Source organism: Bombus impatiens, unplaced genomic scaffold, assembly GCF_000188095.3.
Source record: "Bombus impatiens unplaced genomic scaffold, BIMP_2.2 scf_0382, whole genome shotgun sequence".
Taxonomy (NCBI): domain Eukaryota; kingdom Metazoa; phylum Arthropoda; class Insecta; order Hymenoptera; family Apidae; genus Bombus; species Bombus impatiens.
The window spans coordinates 638,934-665,875 of record NT_176801.1 but is presented as its reverse complement, the minus strand read 5'-3'; the positions used below and the strand labels follow the sequence as shown (position 1 = coordinate 665,875).

At 34.5% G+C, this 26,942-nt stretch overlaps 4 protein-coding genes and 1 long non-coding RNA gene across 11 annotated transcripts in view; 2 read left to right on the top strand and 3 right to left on the bottom strand.

Moving 5' to 3' along the window:
• The window catches only part of LOC117151728, a 12,087-nt gene extending 9,324 nt beyond the window's left edge, over positions 1-2,763 (bottom strand). Inside the window, exon 1 of the long non-coding RNA XR_004461829.1 lies at positions 2,644-2,763. This is a non-coding gene — a long non-coding RNA (uncharacterized LOC117151728). The remainder of the gene's footprint in view (positions 1-2,643) is intronic.
• LOC100740146 (transcriptional activator protein Pur-beta) overlaps positions 1-19,101 on the top strand; it is a 28,782-nt gene extending 9,681 nt beyond the window's left edge. For 3 of the 6 annotated variants that reach the window (XM_012386265.3, XM_024368003.2, XM_012386264.3), the window contains 6 exons: positions 3,963-4,081; positions 4,707-4,809; positions 6,968-7,098; positions 7,369-7,596; positions 8,335-8,514; positions 17,700-19,101. In XM_012386265.3, coding sequence (XP_012241688.2) covers positions 3,963-4,081; positions 4,707-4,809; positions 6,968-7,098; positions 7,369-7,596; positions 8,335-8,514; positions 17,700-18,011 — 1,073 coding nt within the window. In that variant the 3' untranslated portion in view covers positions 18,012-19,101. Of the gene's footprint in view, positions 1-6; positions 1,666-3,962; positions 4,082-4,706; positions 4,810-6,967; positions 7,099-7,368; positions 7,597-8,334; positions 8,515-17,699 lie in introns of those variants that run through there. The other 3 variants (XM_012386266.3, XM_033321007.1, XM_024368002.2) reach the window with 2 other exon arrangements.
• An 85-nt stretch (positions 19,102-19,186) lies between these two features.
• Positions 19,187-20,665, bottom strand: LOC100743145. Its single transcript, XM_012386261.3, has 3 exons — positions 20,519-20,665; positions 20,149-20,366; positions 19,187-20,077 (listed from the first exon to the last, which is right to left on the bottom strand). Exons 2-3 carry the CDS (start codon positions 20,362-20,364, stop codon positions 19,214-19,216), a joined length of 1,080 nt encoding a protein of 359 aa, XP_012241684.1. The 5' UTR covers positions 20,365-20,366; positions 20,519-20,665; the 3' UTR covers positions 19,187-19,213.
• A 381-nt stretch (positions 20,666-21,046) lies between these two features.
• LOC105680847 lies at positions 21,047-23,555 on the top strand. Its single transcript, XM_033321001.1, has 3 exons — positions 21,047-21,807; positions 21,880-22,131; positions 22,201-23,555. The coding sequence occupies exons 1-3, from the start codon at positions 21,553-21,555 to the stop codon at positions 23,323-23,325; spliced, it is 1,632 nt and encodes a 543-aa protein (XP_033176892.1). The 5' UTR covers positions 21,047-21,552; the 3' UTR covers positions 23,326-23,555.
• An 834-nt stretch (positions 23,556-24,389) lies between these two features.
• On the bottom strand, positions 24,390-26,483 carry LOC105680846 (nucleolar protein 14 homolog). 2 transcript variants are annotated; one of them, XM_033321010.1, is made up of 5 exons: positions 26,120-26,483; positions 25,601-26,056; positions 25,398-25,527; positions 25,150-25,314; positions 24,390-25,055 (listed from the first exon to the last, which is right to left on the bottom strand). In XM_033321010.1, the coding sequence occupies exons 2-5, from the start codon at positions 25,861-25,863 to the stop codon at positions 24,558-24,560; spliced, it is 1,056 nt and encodes a 351-aa protein (XP_033176901.1). In that variant the 5' UTR covers positions 25,864-26,056; positions 26,120-26,483; the 3' UTR covers positions 24,390-24,557. The 2 variants fall into 2 exon arrangements, with proteins under 2 accessions (XP_033176901.1, XP_033176902.1); XM_033321011.1 differs by having other exon boundaries at positions 25,601-25,991.
• Between the last annotated feature and the right edge of the window lie 459 nt (positions 26,484-26,942).

Below are 26,942 nucleotides of genomic sequence, written 5' to 3'. Positions count from 1 at the left end.
AGCCTCGTAAATCCGCGAGCGACCGGGATGCGTGGACGGGTACGGGATCGCGAAGAGAGTCCTCCGTAGAATTTTCATCTAAACGTGCATGCGGAAAGAATGGGAGAAGACGTGCCGGTTACGTAAGGATTCGCGCGAAAGAGAGGTGTGCCATCAACGACGAGGATCTCGTCAACGCGTGAAAACATCTCAACGAAGATGCTTGGTTAAGAGTGAACGAGTTCTGTATAGAATGCCGTAAGGATTTGCAAAAGCGTAGAAAGAATTTTTTACGAGGATACTGGAAATTGCGGTTGTCCATGACCCTCGTTAGCGAAGAAAGAAAGCAATAGCGTGATTCGGTGTTAGTTCGAAGCTTCGAGGATAATGACCGAATCTCGTCGAAGATCAGGAACGTTAGAGAAATCCTGGAAATCGAGAGAACTTAAGGAATTCTTCTAGAGAATGGAAAAGTTGTAAATCAAGGATCGGCAGAATCTTTCGAAGATTCGTTTCTTTTTGTCTTAGAACCTGAAAGTGGCGATATTAACGAAGAAATGGATCCTACAGAAATGGAATCTGGAGTATGCCCATGTTCGTGAGGTTTGATCGCGTCGATCTACAACTGCTAGTTTCCACCGGTTCATGATAAAGCCGAACTCGACCGGGTTCCTCGTCTCCTGATAATAAATGGTGACCTAGCGAAGTAGCGGAGGCGAGGCTGGAGTTGAGAACGGGCGAGAATCGTTGCGAGAGAAGTGGAAAATGACGGACGAGCGTACTGGTGAGACAAGCTGCGCGGAGACGCAGCTCGAGGCTGACGAAGACGACGGTCAACGGGTGAAAATTTCCTGAACGTATTATAATGAATTTACCATGGAAAAAAGCGCAGCAAACGAAAGGAAAGAGAAGAAGCGGTAAACGTACGTGTCTATGCTCTCTCCAAGGGACTGTAAATCGGAGGAGCGTGGGAGAAGGGGTGGAGGAACTGTGGGGGTGTGGGTGCGAAGAAGAGGAACGGCTGGCCGCTGATGCGATCATGCGAAGTCCATCGACCAGACGGAAGACGTTTTTCCAACTGTCGTTTTCGTCGTTGGACAGAGATTAAAGAGACTGTGATGGGTGGGAAAGGTTGTGGAGGGTGAGAAGAAGACGACGAAGAGAGAACGACGAGGGGAAGGAAGGGTGGAGAAAAGGAAGGAAAGAGAGTGCGCGAGAGAAGAAGACGTATCGACGAACACGTAGAGAGAGGGATGTCGAGGACAGAGAGGCCCTTTCTTCGTGGAGTGTTCTCGACCCTGTCCCAATTTCCAGGCTCGTGATAGAGGCGGACTCGAAGGCGCGATGCTACGGATCAAACGGTTGCGAGATGATGCACACCGAGCGGCTCATAGTCGACGAAAGAAGACGTTATAAGCTCGTTCACGGTAGAAGGGAGTTATCGAGTACAGTAATCGATCGAGGAGAGGTTGAAAGAAAGGAAAAGAGAAAATAAAAGGGAGGAAGCGGAACAGATAATAAATATTAATACACGAAAGGGGTGACGAGCAGAAGGATAGGAATACAACAGGGTTCAGATGCATAAACTATCGGTAGCGTGTCTATAAGCAAGCAGAATGTTCAAGAGCAGGATCTTTCAGGGCGATCTCAGCCCTGTCCCAATTCCGGGCAGCCTGCAACAGTCCAGTACGTAATAACGAGAGAAACCCTTTACAGTTAGATCGATCGTTCGACGCACGTTTCGCGCAGGGGATCGATCCTTCGGGCTTTCTGACTTATCAGCATGGATGGCTACGTGCCTCGAATCGTGTATCGTACTTTTTCTTCTTTAAATGATTATTCAAATTTAATGATAATCTCGTAGGATATTTTTTGTTACCACTTTTAAATGATTAATTCAAACGCAATTAATATTATTTACGTTTGACATGAATTTATGATAAAATATTGCGTTTGGTCAGATTACCGTCATTCTATATGTGATGTGATTGTAGTAACTGTGTTATGTTATATTTTTCTATTCAATTACTATTCCTGATCATTTACCGTCAGAAAATAATTATCGTCATTATTCTCTATTTAACCAAACGAAGTCTTTAGATTTTGGAAGACCACAATTTCATTCTTCGTATAAATTTCTCTACTACCATATTATTTTTGTTGTTAATTCTGCTCTATAAAAATGAAAATACCTACAAATCAACGTTTTTTGAATACCAAGTTGTTCGTACACAACAAAATGTTCTCCGTGTATGTCGCTAGTTTTGTCAATATCACGTTCGATGTAAAGTTTAAAGCTCTCTTATCGCCTCAGAAACCCCGTTATCTTTATCCGTATGGTCAATTTTCTTAAATCCAACAATTTATTTCTCAAAACCTGTATGCATGTATCTTCTACGCTTCTCGAAACACTTTCTACCCCGATGTAACACTTGCACGGTTCGACCGTGGCCGATGGGACCGAGCCACTTGTTCATGGTTCAAAAGCCTTCGTCTTTCGTAGGAAAGGTTAAGACGAAGCTAATGGCGCGAAAAACTAGGTAGAGGTGTATCCGGTGGGCCGAGTGGGGCCAAACAGGTCAACGACCCGTTTAGTGCAGCTGTTATTGATCGACGAGAACGAGAGAGGAGGACGAGCAACATCGGTCGACCGTTTCATCCAACTCTCTCTCTCTCTCTCTCTCTTCTGCATTCTGATCCTTCTTGATTCCCGCAGGATTCCAGCCTTATTTATCGACGAAGCTTCGTTAGAAACGAGCCATCGCCGTTTCACCTTGTCCTCGGCTAGCGATCGGCGAATTTCCGACGTCACTTCGACCCAGAAATTCTCTCCGTAGCTTCAGGGAATCCGGCAAAGAGCTGACCCAATAAACACTGGGTGACCTCTTTCCGGACTACCACCCCTCATCCTTGTCACTCTAACCTGCCACTCTTCTCCCCTCTGTTCTTCTTTCTCCTCCTCCTTCTCTTCTTCTCCTTCTTCATCCTCATTTTCTTTTTCTTACTCTTCCTCTTCTTCTTCTTCTTCTTCTTCTTCTTCTTCTTCTTCTTCTTCTTCTTCTTCTTCTTCTTCTTCTTCTTCTTCTTCTTCTTCTTCTTCTTCTTCTTCTTCTTCTTCTTCTTCTTCTTCTTCTTCTTCTTCTTCTTCTTCTTCTTCTTCTTCTTCTTCTTCTTCTTCTTCTTCTTCTTCTTCTTCTTCTTCTTCTTCTTCTTCTTCTTCTTCTTCTTCTTCTTCTTCTTCTTCTTCTTCTTCTTCTTCTTCTTCTTCTTCTTCTTCTTCTTCTTCTTCTTCTTCTTCTTCTTCTTCTTCTTCTTCTTCTTCTTCTTCTTCTTCTTCTTCTTCTTCTTCTTCTTCTTCTTCTTCTTCTTCTTCTTCTTCTTCTTCTTCTTCTTCTTCTTCTTCTTCTTCTTCTTCTTCTTCTTCTTCTTCTTCTTCTTCTTCTTCTTCTTCTTCTTCTTCTTCTTCTTCTTCTTCTTCTTCTTCTTCTTCTTCTTCTTCTTCTTCTTCTTTCTTCTTCTTCTTCCTCCTCCTCTTCTGTCTGCCCTTCAACAAGCATAAAACAGTCATAGCAATCGCTGCAACGACCAAAACCCTTGGTCCCTTTTTTCAACCAGCGGGGAATTCTTTAAACGTTATTTATATACGTTGAATGCTATGTTCCCTGTTCTGAATGGGTCTCATTGAATAGGGGGTGATTTAGGTGCTGGGAGTCAGTCGGTAGATGTAAGAGGGAATGTGGGGAAATTGGAGGATAAGAGAAGGGTGAATTGAATGGGTGGCAGGGTATTGTTTTCTCGTTTATAGGAACTGCTCCTTTTTCCCTTCCGTTGATGGATATGGAGTCCTTTATTACGTCAAAGGGGTTGTATGAATATATTATAAATGGTAATACGAGACGGTTTTACGGAAACGGTAGCTGTGAGGCGTAAAGTATCGATGAATATTAAAGGTGGAGTTAATTAGATTTCTTTGATGGTTTTAGGCCAGCAAGGTCAGCAGGGTGAACAGGAGTTGGCAACGAAGATGCTGCAAATACAGAGCAAAAGATTCTATCTTGATGTAAAACAGAACAGACGCGGAAGGTTTATCAAAGTAGCCGAGGTATTTCTGAAATTATTGCTAGCGGGATCCTCGGTTAGCCACGTTTAACCATCCATTTAACCATGTAACCCTCAACTAGTATTTTGGATTATAGATATTTATTTTATACATTTATGTGAGTATTAAGTGTACATTAAGTGTGTATAATGCGTACATAAAATGCCCAAAGTAGGGTATTTTAAACAATTTTATAATAGACGAATTAAATTAGATGATTCATTTCGTTTATTGCGTTTACAAAAATATGAATTTACATAAATATCCGTAATGTAATTACTAACATTCTAGGTATTGTAGATTATAGGCAAATTACAACTGCTTGAATTAACTTTGAGATGTTATAATTAAAAATTAATTAATAATTACTATATTTTAATTTATATTCTGTATATCAAACGATAATTTCTATCAGTTAAAACACAAAATATGAATTGAAATAAGGTGGTCAAAAATGAAGTAGTCTTTAGATAGAGATCCAAATTCTTGTGACTTAGTCACCGCCCAACAATACCAATTGAGGGTTAAAGGCAGCGAGATACGTTTTTTCCCCTCTCTTCTTTCTTAATTTTTGTTTGTTAATTTAATGCAAAGAAAGAAGGAAGTAAAGTATGCTTGTGTTTTGTAGATCGGCGCGGATGGGAGGAGAAGCCAAATCTACCTGGCACTTAGCACAGCATCCGAGTTTCGGAACTACCTTTCGACGTTTAGTGACTTTTACGCATCTCTAGGTAAACTGCAATCTCTAATTGTTATGAGATTTCGTTCGATGCGATCACTGATACGTGCCTCAAGAGAGAATGTCATATTTTGTCAAATAAAATTGGCTTGTACACGGTTAGAAAAGGTTTGCTGCTTTAAATCGTAATTCGTGTGTTAGCACGTTCACGTTCGCTATACATAAAGATGGATTTTTATTTTCTATGAAATATGTTGGATCGATTTAGCAGGAAAAACTTGTGTGTAAAATTGAATTGAAAGCTCTTTAACTAGTGATAATCGTTAATTGTTAATATTTTTATAATTTTCTTCTTTTTTTCATGTTTGGTGTAGGCTTTTTCCAGCAAACAAGTATTCCTTTTCCTCTTGCTTTAGGCGAAGAATATTGAAATTGTATTTTTTGTTGTTAAAAGTTATTAATAATGAGACAGAATTAAGAACAGCTTGGTCTTATAAAAGAAATTTCCTCTTAGTAAATATGCATATGTCATTTTTACTGTTAGTATACTTGAAAGTATAAATTTTTAGAAATTAAAATTAGTTTAACTACTGTTGTTTGAATTTGTATTATTTTTTTTATACATAACTTTCCTCTGTGTAATATATATTTATAATAGATACAACGTCAAGTATAAAGATGTCGAAAGATGAACATATATATGTCTCTGAGTCAAAAGTATCTTGATACGTTGGTTGTGAGTCAACATTAGCATGAATCACGAATTGTTGACTCAAAGTCGTGACAAGCGAATTACGCATGTTGAGATATATGCAGTATGGATTACAAGCTTTTCTTTCAAAACCATTACAGATGCCAACTTGAATATGCAATGACTTTCCTGCAATTGAATAGGACATAGGGCCCAATCATTTAATATACCACACATTACCTTAAAACTACTGTTAAGAGAGCAATGGAGATTCTCTTTATTTATTTTTTATAAAACTAAATATTAATATTTTTTATTCATTTTCTTTTTTTATAACATGACATTTTTTTGTATAAACTTTCCTGAAATACCTGGAAAAGTCATAAAAAATGTCTAAATAAATGTTTCGTGCTTTAAAAGTTGTATTACATGTGTATTCAAGTGTAATGTCTGAGCTTTTAAACACTTTTAACTTTATTAAATATTTCATGAATATTGTTTCAAATACTTGATAATAATAACGAAACGATTGAAGCCACGATACATAGACAATGTACAGGTATATTCTAATTTTCGTATTTTCCTTTAATATAGGAAGAATGGCCATCGCTCAGGCTCAAAATATATTTATAAAGACCTACAAAGAAATCTAGTGGCTAGATTGCTTCAAGAACATTCCATAAAACGCTTCCCGGCACAGATTATGTTTACTTTTATATTTTGCGATGTCTCTGTAAAGTTTTTATCGAAAAACATATCTTTAATTATATAAAACGAAATACGAATACTTTCGACAGAAATTGAGCGATTAAATTATTTGAAGTAATTAAATTCGATAGGATAGGAAAGATATAAATATTAATATACCATTCTATGTTAACAAACAAATGCGATGCGTTGTCCTTTATTGGCCGTTCCAGAAAAATTTTATTATTCGAAAAAAGTTTAACATAATATCTGCAATAATCTCGGAGGAAGCAGCATGTAACACTTTATTTAGTCCAGCGTATAAATTTGTAATTTAAAATTATTCTGATTCACATGTAGGTCAGAACGGACAGTGAACCTGTTACGGCTTTTGTTTTAAGATAATATCTAATTTTAACGAAGAGAAACTATTTATTATTGAAGAAGTTTCGTAAATTAACAAACATTCAAGCTCAATCTGTATCTGAGAATTTCAAACAATGTTAATTCGTTAACGATAAATTAATATTGATACAGAATGGGCCATGAAAGCTCAAAGAATCTTAAATATTTCAATGTTTAATCTCAACTTACTAGTATCTGTATTAATAAATTAATATATATTAATAATAATTTTAAATATTTTAATATTTAAGGTTCTTTTTTTACTTCAAGAGATACGACTATCTGAATCTAAAACTGTCGAGTGCTATATATCATCGTATTAAGGATAAATAATTTGTTACGATAAATGAGAATAGGGAACTAAAAGGACACAGATGACTAAAATTTAATATGTACTTCTTTCCTGTTCGAACCGTCAAATCTGCAGGTCCACCAAACTCGGAGAACGTGCCAGATGATGGGAAACTGAAGTCGGAAGTAATGACGAAGGATAACAGGCGGTATTACTTGGACCTCAAGGAAAATACTCGCGGCCGTTTCCTGCGGGTGAGTCACCCTGTATGTACCAGCCAATGCATTTACTTTCTACACTAAGTGATAAGGAAGAGAGAGAGAGAGAGAGTCTGTCCCTTGTGGATATCGTCTTGAGGTGAAAGGGTCAACCTTTTCAGATGGTAAAAAGCATTTAAGAAATGAAAACTTCGAAGAAACGTGTCGAAAAAGAAGAAATGATTTGTTCGAACAAATCGCTTCCACCGCGCACCTGCTTCAATTCCAAAGAAAATCTGTAGTGAAATATTTGTTAAAACGATTCTATTCGTTGCACAGGTGTCGCAGACGATAACACGAGGAGGACCTAGGACACAGATCGCAATACCAGCACAGGGTATGATCGAATTCCGTGACGCTTTGACGGACCTCCTCGAAGAATACGGTACGGACGATGGCGGTTTCAAGGGTGACTTACCAGAAGGACGGTACATGCGCGTGGATAGCAAGAATTTCTATTTTGATATCGGCCAGAATAACCGTGGTATCTACATGAGAATTTCCGAGGTACGTGCGTATCGCTGGCTAAAAATACGGGGTGTGTCTTGACATGGTTGGACACATTGTCGTAGGGGTGGATTCAGGGAGAAAAAAGAGTTCCTGTGAACGTACGGCCTATTTAATAAGTGGCCTCGAATAGGAACCGCATTTAAATCATTCTTTACATCAAATAATTATTATATCACGATAATAAAATTTCGATATACAAATTGATTGTAACATTGTAAAACTTAGAACGAATAGATGGGTATTTACGGAAATTTATATTTTTATAAATACAATTGAAAATACGGAACCAAAGTAGACGATTATTTTACTTGCGAAATAACACGATGAGTACTAAATTCTAGGTTTATTTATATATTGTTCGACTATAACCTATACTATAGTTATAGTATAGTTATAGTATATATAACCTATAGTTCGACCTAAACTATAATAGTGTAAGAATATAATAAGAAGTTCGTTAACCTACATCGTTATTAGAACAGAAACGTAATTACTAGTCGAAAGCCAGTACTAATGAGACACGCGTTTATGAAAGCATTTTACTATGAAATAATTCCTTGCCTACTAATTAATTAATTGATTGTATAAAGTAGTTGTAGGTACATCAGTACAGGGCAACAATTCAAGATACCGTAACGAAATTAATGTATTCTATAGTTCGAAGTATAATAAGCTAAACTGTTTAATAAAAAAGTAAAAAAAAGGCACGATAAAAGTAAGAATACATTTTTACAGGTGAAGACACACTTTAGAACAGCAATCACCGTACCAGAGAAATCCTGGGAGCGTTTCCGTGATATATTCGCAGATTACTGCGAAAGAATGAGAGAAAGAGGCGCTGGAAGCAACGTCGGCATGAACAGCGGCGGTGGAGGAAATGTCTTGCCTGAGGGGAGGGGCTCGGTGGTGGCACAGGTACCATCACCATCGACCTCACAACAGCCTAACCCCAATCCAAATTTAGACTCTCCCTTAATGAAGTGAAAAAGGCTTTAACTTAACTCGAACATTGGAATTATAACCGTAACTCGTTTTCAAGTCATTAAGCGAACTAAAGGAACTTGTCAGAGTCTATGCCATCGTCATCGCCATTTTCATCGACATCGACATCGACATCGACATCGACATCGACATCGTCATCGTCATTGTCACCGTCACCGTCACCGTCATCGTTATCGCCACCGTCACTATCACCGTCACTCGTCGTCAACTAAAAACACCAAAACTCGCCTGGAATGGGTTCTATATATAAAGAAATATATATATCGTCGCGGAGAATTCATACAACCGGCCAGTGCCGATTGTTCAGCATAGAAATTCGAAATTGCACGCAGATCCGATAGAGAAGGGTGCCTGACGCGAACGATCCATAGGTCGCGCGTCGACTTTCGATCTATCGGCCACCGCCAATCGTGGGAAAAAAGGGGGGAGGGGGCAGAACAAACTGGAGGAAGGAAAGGAAAAATAAACGATGAAAGATAGTAGATTAAAGGAGAATAGATGATGTGTGTGTGTGCGCGAAACAAAAAAGAAAAAAAAAGTAAACGAGTCTGCTGCTCGTGCGATTCCACGGAAGTACGCAACGACGGGATCGTGGATATATAGAATTATTGCGCGATGTCCTTAGGTGGATACGAGTTGCCATCGATTAACGTTATGAGTACTACCGTTCATTTCCTGAGCTATTCCTCTCTACCACCGTCGAATTCATCTTAATTCGTTAATTTTGCTTCTTTCTTCTCGCTTCTGTGAAATTTTTTACGAAAGATCGGCTGTCGGGTTGATTTATAATTTCGCTCTGGTTACACTCATTAATTCCAACGAAAAAAACGAAAGAAAGAAATACGATCAGTCAGCGGGAAATGAACCGTAGTGGAGATCACGTTACAATTGAATTTGATCGTTCAGAATTTATGAATAAATGAATAGTTGTTATATTAACGATTATATCGCAGGGAGAAAGGAGAGCGTGGTGTGGGTAGTCGCGTTGTTAGACTAAAATGCCGTTGATCGCGGAAAGCGGGCCAATCATTTGTTGACTTAACCGAGAAAACGAGATAAATGAACGTGAGCATGAAAATCTCGCGAAAATCTCGTCGAACGGATCTCGACTGTGAAGTGTTCTTCGTACACAGAGCAAACGAAACTTTGTTTATACGTGCTCCTTTCACGAAATTCGTCCCGTGTTTTTCTTTGCGCGCGTATAACGTGCTCGCCACTTATGGTGCTCGTTACGGTTGAGTCAAAAGAGAGAATGGGAAAGAAGTGGTTCGCTCGCTTGACGCGTAAACGTCGAATCACGATCTAGCAATCGCGACGCCATATACACTCGTTTACAAACTGAACGACGTCTCTATTAAAAAAAAAAGTAATTAATGAAATAATATATAATATAGGTGAAAAGAAAAAAAGATTCTAGCCGAATACGAATCCCTATGACATGTATATTATAAAAAGTTAATTATGTTATGTTTTGTTTCATCGATTCGTACGGGAAAGTGCGCACGCAGACGCAGATACAAGTCTGGTGTCCGGATTATACAGACTCCAGTGCAGACATACAACGGTACACGCATAAATCATACAGAACACACACACATGTCGAGACATTAGATAACATAAACATACGCATACACGCAGTCGAAGGAAAAGATATAGGACACACGGAAAATATACGGAATATGATAGCTCCCAGTATCTGTCTCGCGCTACAGATCCACACACACAACACACACATGCATTCATTTCTACATACACATAGAAATATTCCATCATGAAAGACGAACGGTACAAGAGACGGTGTGCACGCGTACGTAATTACGTTACGTTTGAGTGACGGCCGAGTTCTAACACAATTGCATATTAGGTATGTATTATACGAATGCATATTAGGTATTTATATAGAATCTATATAACTGTATAATTGTAACGAAATGCCAATGTCCGTGGACCCAGGCAACTGTATCACCTGACAACGCGCGATCAATCGAATTGAAGGTGTTGCGGGCTTGCAGTCGCTTAGGTCCAGCCCTTGGACACAGGAAGAGAAAAAAGAAAAAGAAACACGTGACAAGAACAGGAACAAAAATGGGGAAAAAGGAAAGAAAGGTGGGGAGAAAAAGGTATATATGATACGAAGGGAAAAGAGAAGGCTAGCGGAAGATAGAGAGAGATAATATTCAAAGACGAACGATCGTGTCGGAAGGAGAATTAACGCAGTCTAGTTATTTCTCTCAATGGAAAAGGAAAATCTTAATACGCTTTGATTCTGCAACGCTGTGTTAATATCAACAATGATAATGAAAGAAAGATTTAAAAAAAAAAAAATAATAAGATGAAGATAAATATCTATCCGTTCTCTTGCGTTTCTTCGTGATCGAAAAACGATTAACCGAAATAATAATCTAAATATATTTCGCACTGGTGCGGAATAAGAGAGTTCGAAAGCAGCGGAGCGGCATAGATGCATTAAACGCATAAAGTGCTATTTAATTAATGGAGGACGCGTTCCGATTCGTGCGTTATCGGCGCGTTTACGTTTGAAGAGATGAGTAAAATTTTATTTATTTTTTAGCAATGAACCTATTATCTATTTCGATAAGATATTTCTTTGATTGCATTTCCTTCGAAATCAACAATTTCGGCTGGTCTGAATTTACTTAGCACGTAGGTTTTGATGATATAAATATGAAATATAAATCACAATAACAAATTCGAATACGCACGAGTGGGTGAATCAACGAGAAAGATATTATATCCCGATCCTCTTCAATTTAAGGATAGTTTGAACTAGATCGATGCACGCATCCCTTCTTCTACTTTGTCGTAATCATCATCTTGTGATATTATCGTCGTTTTAATTTCTGTTCATTTTTTTAACGTACCGTACGATTATTACTTATTGGTCTAGATTAAAGAAATTAGCCAAAAAAAATATCCTTCGAATGAAATTATTTTTCGCACGTATGTCGTGTTCTTTCCTTTTTTATCAACGTACCAACTTTTTTTTAATCTTCTTTCTATGCTTCGTCAAACTGTTTCGTCGAGTTCAAGGGGGTCGGTGAACCCGCAATCTGTGCACAAGAAATATAAAATTGTCCAAACCGAGCGTTCTGATGGAAACGGCAAAGAAAAGGCATAAAGGAAAATTGTTCAACCGATGCAGATGGTGTGACATATTGTGATCTATAAAAAAGTTACAAATTACAAAGCATCAACAAGTAGTAGATATTTAAGATATAAAATATACACAACACACGTACACCTACGGTGATCTAGACGCAACACTGTCTAACTGATGTACGCGATCGCGTGTATAGTACACATACATTAAAAACATTTAAAAAAAATAAACAAACATAACATGTTATTAAAACGAGGACGACTACAGCGTACCTAACTAATAAAAAAAAAGAAAAAGAAAAGAAAAAACAAAGAAACACAAAGAGTCAGAACGAGAGAGAGAAGGGGAGAAAGGGAGAGACAGTATAAAGTAAAAGAGAAAAAAGATAACACAAAAGAAAAATCGTTTGACACAGTAAAAATAATAAGCAAAGTAATATAAAGGAAGAAGGGAAAAACGAAGAATGAAAAAAAACACGACACTCCTGCCACGCAGCGAGTCTTTAGACAGCTTTAAGATAATAATTATAAATGATAAATAATAATTATTATTAAATAATAACGATAAACTTTCTATATGTTGAATCGTGTCTAGTGAGAGGTACTCTATTGAAGTAAAGCAAAAAAAAAAGTCTACTATCGCCACACACGGATTAACACAGTTTATAATTGATCATTAGTTGTCTATCGAATGTTCTTTTTTCATATAGCGGAGAAGGTGATTGTTAGAGAATAGCTTGGTGTTTCGTTTGCTGTTTTACACGAAAAGAAAAAAAAAAGAAAAAAAAACGTTGCGCGGTTGGTAATCGGCGAACCTTTTTACCAAATGTTGATATGAACGAGAGGGAGAGAGCGATCGAGAGAAAGAGAGAGAGAGAGAGAGAGAGAAAGAGAGAGAGAGAGTAACAAGAAAAAGGTAGCCGAAGATCCACACCTACGTTTATATTTGGTGGGGCTTTTGACCACTACTGTTATCATTATCACTGCTATTATCACGTAGGGTTTCCATACCAGAGCCGTGTTTCGCAAGCTGTTATAACGCGTAGAGAACCAATGATAAAATACCCTGTTAATAACTAAATATGCGATAATCAATCTCCCGATAGGAGACAAACAGAGAGAGAGAGAGAGAGAGAGAGAGAATGTGCATGTGAACTTTCAGTAATTACGCTACACCCGTTCGCTGGTATGGCTCTCGTCGTCCAAAGACGAAAGCGTTTTAGATAATTTAATCCATCCCCTTCACACGCATCAAATTCCTATAAAACTAATTCGCGCCGATGTTTTTCTCGCATTGTAAAGCGCTGTTTTATTCTCGCGGTTTGTAACAGGAGATTGAACGACGCCACGGTATGAAAACCCTGCGCTCGCTGCGATTATTCTTATTATCATTATTATTATTATTACGATTATATTGTCATTATACTTATTATTACGATTACTCTCCTTATTATTACTATTATTACTATTAGTACCATTATTACCAGAGAAAAAAGGAAAGAACCACCATCATCAGTTCGTGCCCTGATTATCGACCAGTCAGGACTACCCTCGAGCGGGCTGATTTTTTAATTTTGTTTCTCTTTTGCTCCCACATATTCGTCTTTCTTATTATTTTTACCCTTTACACGCATTTTTAACACGCACCGTCGATCTCACGTTTTTTTCTCACGCGTCTATTTATCCTTCAATCTCGTTTCACTTCTTTCTATAAATTTTAAACAAAGTCATATCTCGTCCTTTCTCTGTTTATTTATCTGTTTTTATTATTCGATTTTCCTATCGGTTTCTCGTTTCTTAATCGTTTCGTTAATCGGCCCACTCAGCTCTGGCGTAAAACCGGTGTGTAGACCGTACGCGCAAAGCAAACGCTATGCAAGAGAAATGGCAAGATAAAAAAAAAAGGGAAAGAAAAAGAAGCGGAGAACAAGGATCGAGCCGGAAGATCGAAAAGTGGCGCCAACTCGTGACTTCGATCGACGACGTTAGACATTTTTTCCGTGAATTCTCGCGAATCGACGAATCGTCTTTTTTTTTATTTCTTCTTTGTTTCTTTTTTCCCTTCTTCTACTATTTAAGAAAAGAGAAAAAAGAAACAAAAGGGAGAATCATCTTTTAAGCATGGCGTTTTCTTTTCTTCCTCTTATAGCGCGCTCTCGCGTGTGTGCATGCGTGCGTGTATGTGTTCATGTGCGTGTATACTCGAGATAATCGATGAAGCGAGCTATCTATTTACAAAAAGGGAAGGAAAAAGCAAAAAGATAAAAAACAACACAAGTACTGATCGCGGGGACGATGCAACCTCGGAGTCGAGTTCGGTAGACCAATTTTTATCGCTCACAGGATAAAAACGAAAAGAATATCAAATTTCCTTAATTTATAAATGTATAACTATGACGAAACATGTTAGCCGTAGCACTCTAATAAGATCGTATTTAAAGGTGCTGGGTGCAATTGGACAGTTCAACCCATTTTGCGGATAAACATACTTTTCGGAGTAACATTATAAATTTCGGACGATTTATTTTACTGCGACTAATTGCGTAAATGCTACAAATGTTCTGTTAACCCTTTGCGTTCGGTGTACGATGTCCACTAAGCACGCATTTCTCGAACGATCTAAGATTAAACACGCCGATCGGATTTTAATAGATTTAATCTTGTATTTTTCAAATAATGGCACGAAATGGTGTAACACTTCAAAGGAACGCAATAGCTTTTACAATCGCCCCTTCGTTATCGTCAATCACGTATTAAATGTTAGTTGGGATAGTTTTGTAAAGTTTTGCTGGCCGACTGACATACGAGAAAAGTTGGACAATGCAAAGGGTTAATAAACTGTTAGCCTGCTTCTAGTGCATACATACATATATATATATATATATATATATACACATATAAATACATACATATATATTTCGTTTGAAGAAAGTCGTGCACAAAGACATGATAATGACGATGAATCACTGCCTGAAATATCACGGCCTTCATCCATAAAGGGTTCAAATATTTTTGGCAAATGGTGCATACTATTTTTCATTGAACATAGTTAAAAAAAAAGATTTATTACAAATGCAATGTTGTGCCTTTTTCATCACGTTGTATTGTATTATTTCTCTTGATAAGCTTTGGTTAATGAACTTTGTAAATAGTTATAAGGAGTAATAGTAGATCTATTTCCCAGTTCCGTATATTTCGCCTTAATGTCCATAGCACTTTAGCACTCTGCATTCGAACAATCGAAGAATGCAACGAGCCGATAGATTACGGTGCCAAAGCCGAATCTTCACCTAACGTTCTAATTGACCAGTCAGTAATATTCGTTTGTAACTACTACTAACCACCCATTCCTTATGTGATACTTGAAATGTACAATTCTAAAACTTTGATCCGTCTGTTCGATACAATACAAACCCTGAGAATTCATTGTAATCTAAATCGAAATTTATCTAAGTATTCCGAAGGAACGCAACGGAAAAGTGAGATCGTACCCGTTTATCTTCAAGGTGCATCGTCCCCAGCATCGGTGTGATGTTACAAGAGACGTTAAGAACGCTAGGAACGTTTAAAAGTCCGCAGCTCTTAAACGTTATTTATTTCGAGGATCGATATCAGCATAATATTAATTGTTATATAAAAAAAAGAAAAAGAACTAATCGAGTCAAGTTTTCAAAATGTTACGAGCACGAGAATGATCTGCTGTGGATATATGATTCATACTAATTATTTCTTCGAATCAACGTTTTTCGCCATAGTTTGTAATATTTTAATATATTAACTATTAAAAAAAAAAAAATGAAAATGAAAAATGAATAAGGCGAAATGATGGAGAGTAAGTTCGAGTTGGAAAAGGGCGAAAGATCGATCGACGCGTGCTCGTACGGTACGAGTGGATCACACGCGATGGCGATACTGTCGCCATTGGTCGACCATATTGTAAATAACGGTTGTAGACGATCTTTCGCCCGCATATATATATAAGGAACGATGCAGAAAGAGTGTTACTATAGAAAAAAAAAACCCAGCAAAAATAGAATAAAAACGAAAACGAACCACTTGGCGTACACGTGTACACGTTAGACACTATAATATGCGTGTACGATCGTGTACGCGTATATTTGTTGGGGTTAAATAATTGTATGATTAAAAAAGACGAGAAAGTCAAAAAAAAAAGAGACAAAAAATTTGGGGGGAGATAAAAGGAGAAAGAGAGAGAGAGAGAGAGAGAGGGAGAAAGGAAAAGCTAGAAGAAACACTAACGATAAGAGAAATCAACATTCATTTTAAGCATAACGGCTTAAAATGAACACAGCTGTCCGTCTATTTGACTTGTGTCTTCGACGAAACAACTTCGATGAAAACAAAAAGGAACTGAAAAAAACAAAAACAATTAAGAAAAAAAAAAATAGAAACACTAATATTACGGCTCACAACACGTTTGAAAACAAAAACATTAAACGATAAAAAAAAATTCATCGCCTCGATGTTAAATGTAACACGTTTTACAAGGTAACAGAGTATTTCATTTTATAACATTTCTACTGTCTATACTTTTACCTGGACATTTTCACCGTGGACGAAAAAAGAGCGAAGCGTTCCATATAATCCAAAACCAATCCCCACCCTCTGCATCTCCTTTTTCCGTCGATAGAGCAAATAACGATTGTGCACGTAAATCGCGCGTGAAGACACGTTTTTGCCGCAAACCTCTCTTTCAACGAGGATTCTTTGTATTTACAAATTATTTTACATTTCCTATCTTTATGGAGAAAACACGTTATATGCGATTGTTAAAACAGAATATGATTCACAACAGACGAATTACGCATAGGTTCCATAGAACCACGAAATTTCTTTAGATTTTGCAACAAATACGTTAATTGTGCTTTTAGTTTAAAATATAGAAATCTTTATATTCTATAAAGCTATTCGTCTAACATGTATATGAAAAGTAATTAAAAAGATATTTTTAAGTTCTTAGATAATATCGTGTTTTTAAAATTAATTCCTCGTTGAAAACATTGAAAAGAAACAGTTTCATGTTTATTGCAAACACGTGTCACGAGAATAAACCGTAGCTCGATCTTTTATTTTTTATCTCTTATTTCTTTATTTCTTTATTTCATGGAAGTTGCAATAAGAGAGGTCAATGCTTTTTCGACATTCGCTTTCGATATTCTAAAAGAGATTTATCGTTTCAGAGGTCTCGTTGATACTTCGAGACCGCTTTTAAACGTGAATCCAGTGAATTGTGTTAGAAAAGGAATATTTTATATCCTTAAGATGTACCACGAAGAAACTATATGGATCATTACGTGCATAAAAACATGTAGGAGATAAATGTTGGTATTAAACGATTTTAATCGCTTCTGTTAGAGGAAGAAGAGAGAAAGAGAGAGAGAGAAAGAGAGGGGGAGAGAGAGAGAGAGAGAGAGAGAGACATATTTCAAAATCGTACTTGACAAAGATTATGATTAAATCAAAAGAGTACTGTTACTTAGAATTTCGTGATGAGTGCCTATTTTTGATCATGTTATTTATGCGCAAGGTGATTCGTGCTTCGAAGACGATCTATTGCTATTTGTAGGGTGAAATCCAATGAAAAATGTAAGAGAAGACTATATCTACGATTCGAACGAAATCTAATTTGTTATAAATCTTTGTCTAAAATATCTCGCTTAAAATATATCCATTTGTAACTTCTTCCACTTTGCAAATAGCTATAGTTGGTCGCGACTATGCGAGTCACCCTATAGAATGATTAGAGTTCCCGGAAGAAATAGAGCGAATTATGAAAAAGTTATTTTCGATATGATTGTAAACGGTCGAACTGTTCCCGCTATAAAGGTTTTATTTAAATTCAGTGTATGTTCTTCCCGGCACTCTGTCGTCATTCCTCTTTACAAACGACTCTTTTAAGGTATATACTATTCATCTACCCATCAGAAGCTCCTGCATTCATATATTGGCTTCGACAGGTAACACAGAAACCTGCTGGCGTAAAGAACAAAACGGAAAAGCGGCAGGCCGATCAACGGCAACGCGAGTCCTTGAAACGACGCAAATCCCTGCCACGCCAAGCAGAACCGTCCACCATCAGTCCTGAAAAATCCATGTCCGCTCCTGCCTCTCAAGTCCCGACAACCACCGATATCCCGTTGTCTTCTGGTTCTGCTATAACCACGTCAAGCACGAGCAAAAGCACGATGTCCGAAGAGAATGTTTCTAGCGGTTCTACAGCATCACAGGAGATTCAAGGCGTGCCGCGCTTAGAAACTGTCCAAGTTTAAATATCTGCGATGGCGTTCTGTACGAGCACGCATGCGTGCTGATCGCGTGCAAGCGCGAGCGATGGGCGCGTAAGGAACCGACAAAAGTCGGCGCGATCCAATTCAGAATGCACAACTCCAGTGTAGTATCGTTTAATTTGTTGTTTTGTGTTCCATACTTCATGTATCGCGTTTCACGCGTAGCTTCATTTCCTTGTAAACATACAGATTCATTCAAATCTTACGGGAATAGTTCACTTGTTTGATTGTCGAAACGTTTAGCTTCATTGCAAACGAACACGGGTTTCTGGTTAATAGAGCGAATGGTGGTACGTGCGCGTGTATTCCAACACTTCTACTGTATCAATGGAGTTTTCTGCTAAATTTTTATTACTAAATTTTTTTATGTTTTTTCGTGTTCTAATTTTTCTATTGTTGTCGAAAACTTTCTGCATGCGAATTTTATCAACCGCTAGAAGAAAATATATTGATAAATTGCAATTTGAATTTTCGGCGCCATTATTCAAATTTAAAATTGATTTAATTACATTCTCCACACAAATTTAGTTCGTTTCTTTCAAGTTGACGTGATTATATCGTGTTGTTAAAAGTTTCTTTGTTTGTAAAACTTCGAAAAAATTGAAGTAGGGGAAACATTTATATGCGTATTCGTTAATATATTCGGGAAACGGTAATTCTTATTCTTAATATCAATCTATCGAAATTGCATAATGCACCATTCTTTCCACAACTTGACAAAACAAGGGAACCCTACGTAAGTGTTGTTGAGCAGAGAAAAGAAGTATTGAATAACTTGATCTGAGTTTCTGTTCTTTTTTTCTCAATTGTTTAAGTAGAGATGGATCGGTATCGTTAAATACTTTGCTTGTTTTAACACGAGACGATAAGTTTTATAATAAAGACGTCTGATTAATGGTTGGATATGACTTGAGATTCGCGTACTACAACAAACATACAAAATAAAAACCACCTGTTGTATGCGAACTATTTAAGTTAATTATTACATTCTGTTCAAAACTATTAAATTTATATTATGCAGCTAGACAGTGATTTAATAAAGGTACTTTCTTTTGATACTACAACTTTCAAATCTCGATTTTCTTTTATTGTCTTATATTATAAATACATAAATACATTTGTCATTGCTTAAAACAAATTATAAAAACAGATCTGTGCAATTCAATATTTATTATAATTTATTACTATAAACAATTCAATTCCTCGTTATATGAACACATCATCTCGTCACTTGGACTCAAAAGTTGTCCAAATAACTTTAACCACAGCGGGTAATGTGACAACAGAGTTATTACAGTATCTTCATCTTCCATATAAATATCCTTTAGCATCCTTAATGTTCCATTTTTAGAATCATCTGTGTGATGTGTAGGTTCTATTTGTAGTAAAATTACAAGGGATTGCATGTTTCTTGGGTAAAGGTCTACGATATCTTTATTTTGTTTTTCACAATGTTTCTTAATGCTTTTTAGAATTGACTGTATAAAATTCACAACTGTAGGAGCATGATCTAACTGTATTAATAATTCCTTTAGGAATGCACATATTAATAAGAAGATACATGAAGATTTAGTGGCAAATCTGAATAATTGATCTATCAAATTTATATTCTCTAAATCATCTATATTGTCATCTTTATTTAAATCGATACACGATGATATGAAATTATTTAATAACGGTTGCTCTATTAATTTGCATTTCTGTGACTTATATATGGTTTCTATGGTTGAAAGTTTGAGGTCTAAATTGGAATTTTCTTGTACAGCATAACATAACAAATATTCACTTTCATCGCAGGTTTCTAATTCTGCTAGTTTTAGTATCGACTTTTCTACGTAACACTTATAGTATGAATCTGTGGATGCCAAGCATATTAAAGCACTGATTAAGGATAATAGATTGTCGCTTGAGTCACAGCTGTCTAAGGTATCGTCTGTTAAATATTTCTTCAACAAGCTTTTTAGTAATGTTAAGCTTTGCTTTTCATCTCTGAGTACTTCGAAATTTTGAAGATTGTCATTGATTTTACACCATTCTCGTAGAACTTCCTGAAATAACAATAAATTATGAAATAATACGATAAACTTTTTGTATATACTTTTAAATACAAGATACCCACGATCACATGAAGTCTCACAGTATAACGTTGATATGCCTCCTTTGATACCTTATATGTCAATAGTTTTGTTAAAGATAAACATAGTGCATTCAATATATCGTTAGATGGTAGGAATTTATTCTCTTCTAGTAGTTTCTTATATTCCTTTGAATTTTCTAGATTCTTATTAGCACTTTCACAACTATATAATATTGCTTTCAGGATCTTTTCAGCCATATCTTATTCACATTATTAAATAGAAGGGTGGTGTCGATAAAAATGAAAAAGAAGTAGTAAAGATAAAATAAAAGAAATATATATAATTATGAGCCATGCAAAATAATAATTTTCTTAACAGGTAAAATACATATCTATCTGTCAATATACTTACTGAGGTTATATTATTAAATATTATATACAAATCCTGTTGCATTTCTATACGAACACAATTAATTTTACCAATACAAAATGTTAAATTCATTATAAATACTACGACGAATACAATACGTTTTATTTTATTGAAATAAATATTCGATCAACATTGAAATTTTTCGTGGATGACAAGAGTTCCTCGATTACTTTTTCATTATAATGTTCCAAGATCCAGAATTGATTCGTTTAGCTTGTTAAATTTTATTAATCATATTTCTTAAATTTTTTTTTCCTCCTTTGATTTTTAATATTTATTTTAGGATCTAAAAGTTTAATGCCTACAAGTTTAATATTTACAGAAGCAGAGAGAATTGAATTTTGCAAACTGTGATGATAAATGTTATTTTATGTATTGCATAAAAATGTATTTTAATATCTAAAAAAATTTGTTTCTTCTGTCAATTAAAATGATACACTGAAAACAATGAATCAGTTTCATAATTTTAATATTGGTCATAATTCAGTTAAGTAATGCAATGAAGTTAGCAATACAAAATACCTATAAAATAAGAAGAATGTTAACGAAATACTGATATAATAATGAAAAAGATAGTTCATAATAATTATATGCATAATTTAGAATTGAAATCACTACATTATTGGTTTAAAAGCACTCTGTCACAAAATCCCACAATTAAATATGGTAATATATTTAAGATTATGCAAAATACAATACATAAGACTGAAATGTCAAATATAAATACTGATATTCAACAATTTCGAAAGTAAGATATCAAAAATCAACTTAATAGTATAACGATATAAAATTGATTATCTTTATTTAGTTTTACTCAGAAATCACATGATAATTTTTATAATAAAGCAATATTAAGAAATGTTTTTGGATACTGGAAGATCTATGTTATACACAAATTACATACAAGAAGAGCTAAATATAAAGCAGATTATTTTTATCACAAAAAATTACAGAAAAAGGTTTTGAATGCGTTATCAAAAAATGTATTATTAAAATGGAAAAATATTGTTTCATTTATGGATAAGTGCACTAATGACCCTATAGTTTCTGTCAATTATAAAAAAGCAGAGGTACATTATTCTAAATCTTTATTAAGAAATTATTTTAAATATTGGAATAATTGTGTTTCAATGATAAATAAGAAAAGAGACTTATTAGAAAAATCTGTAGCTTTCTACAATATGTATTGTCTGAAAAACTGTATTACAAATTGGAAATTATATGTAGCATTACAAAAGGAGAAAAAAATGATAAAAGATAAAATTGATAAGGTAATGTTAATTTAATAATTAACACTTGACTCGTGTAATTAAGTTCTAATTTGTAAATAACTTTCAATTTAGGCACGTAAATTTTATGCAAAGAAAGTTTTACAAACTTTCATAAGAATTTGGATTAATAGTTGTGAATTTATATTACAAAGAAGTAAAATAGCACATGCAATTATGCATTATAAAAGTAAATTGTTAATAAAATATTTTGATGCTTGGAAAATATATCATGAATACAAACTAAAAAAGTTAAATATAGAAGAACGTGTCTCTGTATACAATAGAACAAAATTGTTAAAACGATATTTTGAACATTTTATATCGGTAGGATTTTTAATTGATCCATGAATTGCATTTACCATTGTTCTTATTAAATTTTATTTTTCCATGTAGTGTGTAAAGGAATCCATCACAGAGAAGACAATGAATGAAAATATCGAAATGTTTTACAACTTCAAACTTGTACAAAAGACATTCTTTGCATGGCAAGACTGGTATAATATGAGTCTACAAAATTCAATAAAAAGTCATGAAATTAGAAACATATTTGAAAACAGAAAAAAGAGTATAATGTTCAATAATTGGCGTTTATATATAATTAAAAAAAAATGCAACAGAAGAAAGATACTTACAGCGGGCAATTTTTATGAAAAAAAGTTGACAATTAAAACTTTAAAGAAGTTTTATAATTATGCTGCTTATAGAAAAGAGAAAAGAATTAGATTATCTTATTTAAACGATAAAAGTAAGGAAATTATGCGACGATTGCAATATATTTACATAGAAAAATGGAGAAATGCGCTTTGCAGTGTTATACAAGAGAAACAAAAGTTATATCAAGCGATTCAATTTTGGGAATTGAATGTAACTCGTAAATACTTTTTCAATTGGATAGAATTTTCTCGGCAGTACAAAATAAAAATGGTTCGTAAACAAGAATTAAATGAGATTGCCATTGGTTTCCTATTGAAAAGATTTATTTTACATTGGCACTCCAAGTTACAAGATGTTCTCTATATACGTAAAAAAGAATTTCTTGCGATTTCCATGATGGAACACAAAATTTTGAGAAAGTACTTTCTGCTTTGGGAACAGTATATTGCACAAAAAGTGAAAATGAACGATGATGTGAAAGTGGCAATGAAATTACATAAACAGCTCTTGTTACGAGAAGGACTTAAAGAAATTTTACGAAATTCCCTTTATAATATCGATTACCAACGTGATTTACAATTAGGAAATGCAGTAATGAGGTCATTTCAAAATTTTGAAATTTTAAAAGAATACTTCGATAAATGGCACTCATTCGTTTATTTAAAAAAGAAATCAGTACCTGTCTGCAAAATTACAGATAGTGATGAATTTCAGTTTAAGCGTATTCAAATTCCATGTAATAATATATATAATAATTTTGAAACTTGCTTAGTTTTACCAGAATATATGATGAAAAAAGATACAATTTTAAATGCATATAATTCATTTCACAAGTTTTCGCGGAAAAGCTGGTTATTTGATTAATTTTAATCACGTTAGAATAACAATATCTTAATTAAAAAAGTACAGTATAAATAGTAAGAAATATATCTCTAGAAACCATTTATTATATATATACAGTGTGTTGCCGAAGAATATGTACATATAATACAAGCGGGCGTAAGGTGATTCCTTATGAGAAAGTAAGAAAATATAAAATAATATTTTTTCCTATAACACTTCGTTTTTGCGAAAATCGAGTTTGAAAATTTGTCAAGTATATTTAAACATTGCTAATTCCAGATTAGATAGAAATAAATAATCAGATTATTTTATATATGAAAATAAGTCAGAAATGTAGAATAAAATTTATTCACAAGATACTTTGTTTCCGAGAAAACTAAATTTGAAAAATTATACATGTACACTAGGACAATTCTTAACTAAACACGGTCAAATTCTATTTTCTTGAAAATTAAGAGGAAAAATGAATTGGAAAATTTTATATCACATTTTCTATCTATTTTCGTATGCAGAATAACCTTTTTCTGACTGTTTATTCCAAGGAGTAATTAGCCAAATTCAAGTATACTCGACAAATTTTCGAATTCGCTTTTCTTGAAAACTAAGCCTTGGATGAGAGAGTTTTATTTTGTGTTGTGAATTATCTCCGTATAATACAATTACAGTATTATTTTCATAAACGAAATGCATTAAAAGATTTTCTTATGAAAATGCTTATTTACATTTACTATAATTAATGAAATTATAAGAATCTTAAGAAACGCTATTATAGCGATCACGATTCGTTATATCCGAAGTCATCGTTAATACAATCTTACACAAAATCATCCAAAATAGCAATATCGTCTAAGAGAGAATATATACAAACTCCAGAATGCGCCGTTTATTCTCTTACTATTATTTCTTCCGTTTTAATTTCTTTAATTCACTCTGTTGCACCGAAGCTTCTCCAAAGATTTCTTTTACCTTGCGTTTACGTTCTTCATCGCTCTTAATCTGTTGTTTTATTTGTAGTTTCGTTAAGAAAGCTCTTCGTATTTCACCCATAGCACCTCTCATTTATTTTTTATACTTGTCTTATTTACTTTTATACTGTGCAACAACTTTTCTCTTTCAGCTTTCTCCTTGGACGTAATCTTATGTTTCTTACCGTCATATCCGTAAAAAATATACGAAACTTAATAACATTCTTGAATTTATAAAACGATGTGGTTTGAAATCGTAAGTTCAATTTTTACATACATTGCTTCAATTCACGGTCCATATAGTCTTAATGGTTTTGGTTTCTTCTTTTCAACCATAATATATTTTAATTTTTTATTCTTTAGTTTTTCCAAATCTTTTCGTAATTGCATAATATGTTTCTTCACTTTTGGTGGATATTTGTCAAAAGAATTCGATTTAAGCAATTTTAAAATTGGTTCGAATATCGAATACACAGCTTCCAGTTCTTCTAGATGATTTTTAAATTCTCCCAATAAATTTACGGCTATTAATAATACCCTTATTTTGAAATCATCGTCTAAGGGTCCGTCTATCAGATCGGACGCTTTCATATAGCTACTACTTGGATTAACATCTAACTTAGATCGATCTTCGTCTAGTATTAATAAATTTTCTGAGTGTTTGATTCTTTTAGAGATTGGTATCGTTTTTATATCTTGAATTAGATGTTTAGGGCTGGATACGTAAATTATTGCGTGTAAGAAATTTATCACACATGGAGCAAATCGTTTACTTAATACCGTATACTGTGAATGTGGATGGAATATTATTAATGTAGCGTATTGCATTTCCACATAATATGTTTGCGTATAAAAATATAACAGCAGTAGTAACAATTACCTCTAATATAAGTGTACATATAAAAAGACCCTTTGAAATATCTATTTTATTTTTAATACGACATCTAAATAGTATTTCGGACATAAATATTGCACAGGCAGTAGTTACAGGATGTCTAAAATCAGACGTTGGAAATATCAAAGAAGCCAATTTGAAGAAAATAAGCTGAAAAAAAAGATTTTTATTAGAAGATTATAATTAATTACCGTTGAAAATATATTTCTAATATAATTACACGTTAAACATACTGTATCTAGGCCAGGGTATTTCTTCTTATCTTCCTCAAAGTCGTCGTGCTTTTCTTTGATTATTCTTTGTATAACAGATTTGGCATTTTGTGGATTTAGATGAGCAAGATCGTATAAGAAAGGAGACAATCTGAAATAAATATGTGTAATATAATGTAGATATAATACAAGTAAATAAATTTTATTAGAAATTTATATATTACCTGTCAATAATTTGGAAACCATTAACTATGCTTCCAACATCATTTCCTACAACATGATTATTTACATGTTGTAACAAAAATAAAAATAAATTTGACAACTTTCCTTCGTCTGTATTATTCGTTGGGCAATGATTACATTTAATTATACGATCTACGATAATCGATTGGTAATCAGCATTATAATTTTGCAAATATTCTTGTAACTCTTCAAACTTTTCTGGTACTTTATAGGTGTAAGGTAATTCCTTCCTTATATTTTCCATGACCTTTCCCTTTTTAAAAGATCTGGGTATTTATGGTTTCTTATCAGTTATCATCAGTTCTTAACAGTTATTATCTGCTGGGACTTTATTATTTACAATTTCTGACATAAAACCATCATCAAGATCATCTGCAGGTTTGTGTTTAATCCCATTGCGATCATAATTAACGTCGTTTTTTAAACAAGGTATATTTCTTTAAATATTATAAACATATACATTTATAAATATACAGTATAATCATGAATTCATAACTTACCCAGTTAAAAGAACGACGTGTTAGATTATCCAATGAATATAAAGCTTTAAAAGCAGGATACAGTATGTTCCTGATATTGCAAATTAAAATAAGACGTCGTTATTCAATTACAATGTTGTTAAAGATTTTATTCGATAAGCTTCTCTTTAGGACTAAACGTGTTACCGCTACCAACATGTATACGGAGAGAAAATGACAGTGCTCACGCTTATGGAAAATGGTTGTCTCTGGACTAGTAGTGCTGCACCATGCGGCCAAGTGCTGAGTTTAATTGACGTTAGCATGTACAAGAACCTATAAAATTAAGGATCTGCCGCGTTTGTTTGTACACTAGCATAGACAAAAACCTATTTCATTGTACGGTTCTATGGAAAAGTTTATATCTATTTTTCTACCCAAAATGGACAAGTGTGAGAATGACAAAATGGCAGAATGACAAAATAATGAAACTAATTATAGGTTGCCTAAGAAAGAGAAATTAATCGTTTACTATATTTTTTATAGAGAGGAAATTTCCTCTCAGCGTTTTCGGTTTTGTGTTTTAGTTATTGACAATTAAAAATCGGTCAAAATATCCCTGCACGTGAGCAAACCTCCTTACACGAACGAAAGTAGGTCAGCCTAAGCAGCGGAACGCACAGGTATCCTCAAATAATAATTGTAACTGTAATAGTAATAACCAACGATTGTTTTTTTAGTTAATTTGTTAAATACGCTTTCGAATGTACTACAGTTGATTTTATAAAAAAAGACAAAGTATGCGCTATAGCTTCGTTATTTGATATTAAATGGACCTTTCAGGGACATGAAAGTACAATCAAGA

Coding starts and splice junctions, on each gene's coding strand:
- LOC105680846 (XM_033321010.1), bottom strand. CDS start 25,863: ATGGAAAATATAAGGAAGGAATTACCTTACACCTATAAAGTACCAGAA. Junction 25,528..25,600: donor GGTTTCCAAATTATTGACAG/GTAATATATAAA, acceptor TATTTATTTCAG/ATTGTCTCCTTTCTTATACG. Junction 25,056..25,149: donor TATGTACACTTATATTAGAG/GTAATTGTTACT, acceptor CCACATTCACAG/TATACGGTATTAAGTAAACG.
- LOC105680847 (XM_033321001.1), top strand. CDS start 21,553: ATGGATAAGTGCACTAATGACCCTATAGTTTCTGTCAATTATAAAAAA. Junction 21,808..21,879: donor TAAAAGATAAAATTGATAAG/GTAATGTTAATT, acceptor CTTTCAATTTAG/GCACGTAAATTTTATGCAAA. Junction 22,132..22,200: donor ATTTTGAACATTTTATATCG/GTAGGATTTTTA, acceptor TTTTCCATGTAG/TGTGTAAAGGAATCCATCAC.
- LOC100743145 (XM_012386261.3), bottom strand. CDS start 20,364: ATGGCTGAAAAGATCCTGAAAGCAATATTATATAGTTGTGAAAGTGCT. Junction 20,078..20,148: donor CTGTGAGACTTCATGTGATC/GTGGGTATCTTG, acceptor TTGTTATTTCAG/GAAGTTCTACGAGAATGGTG.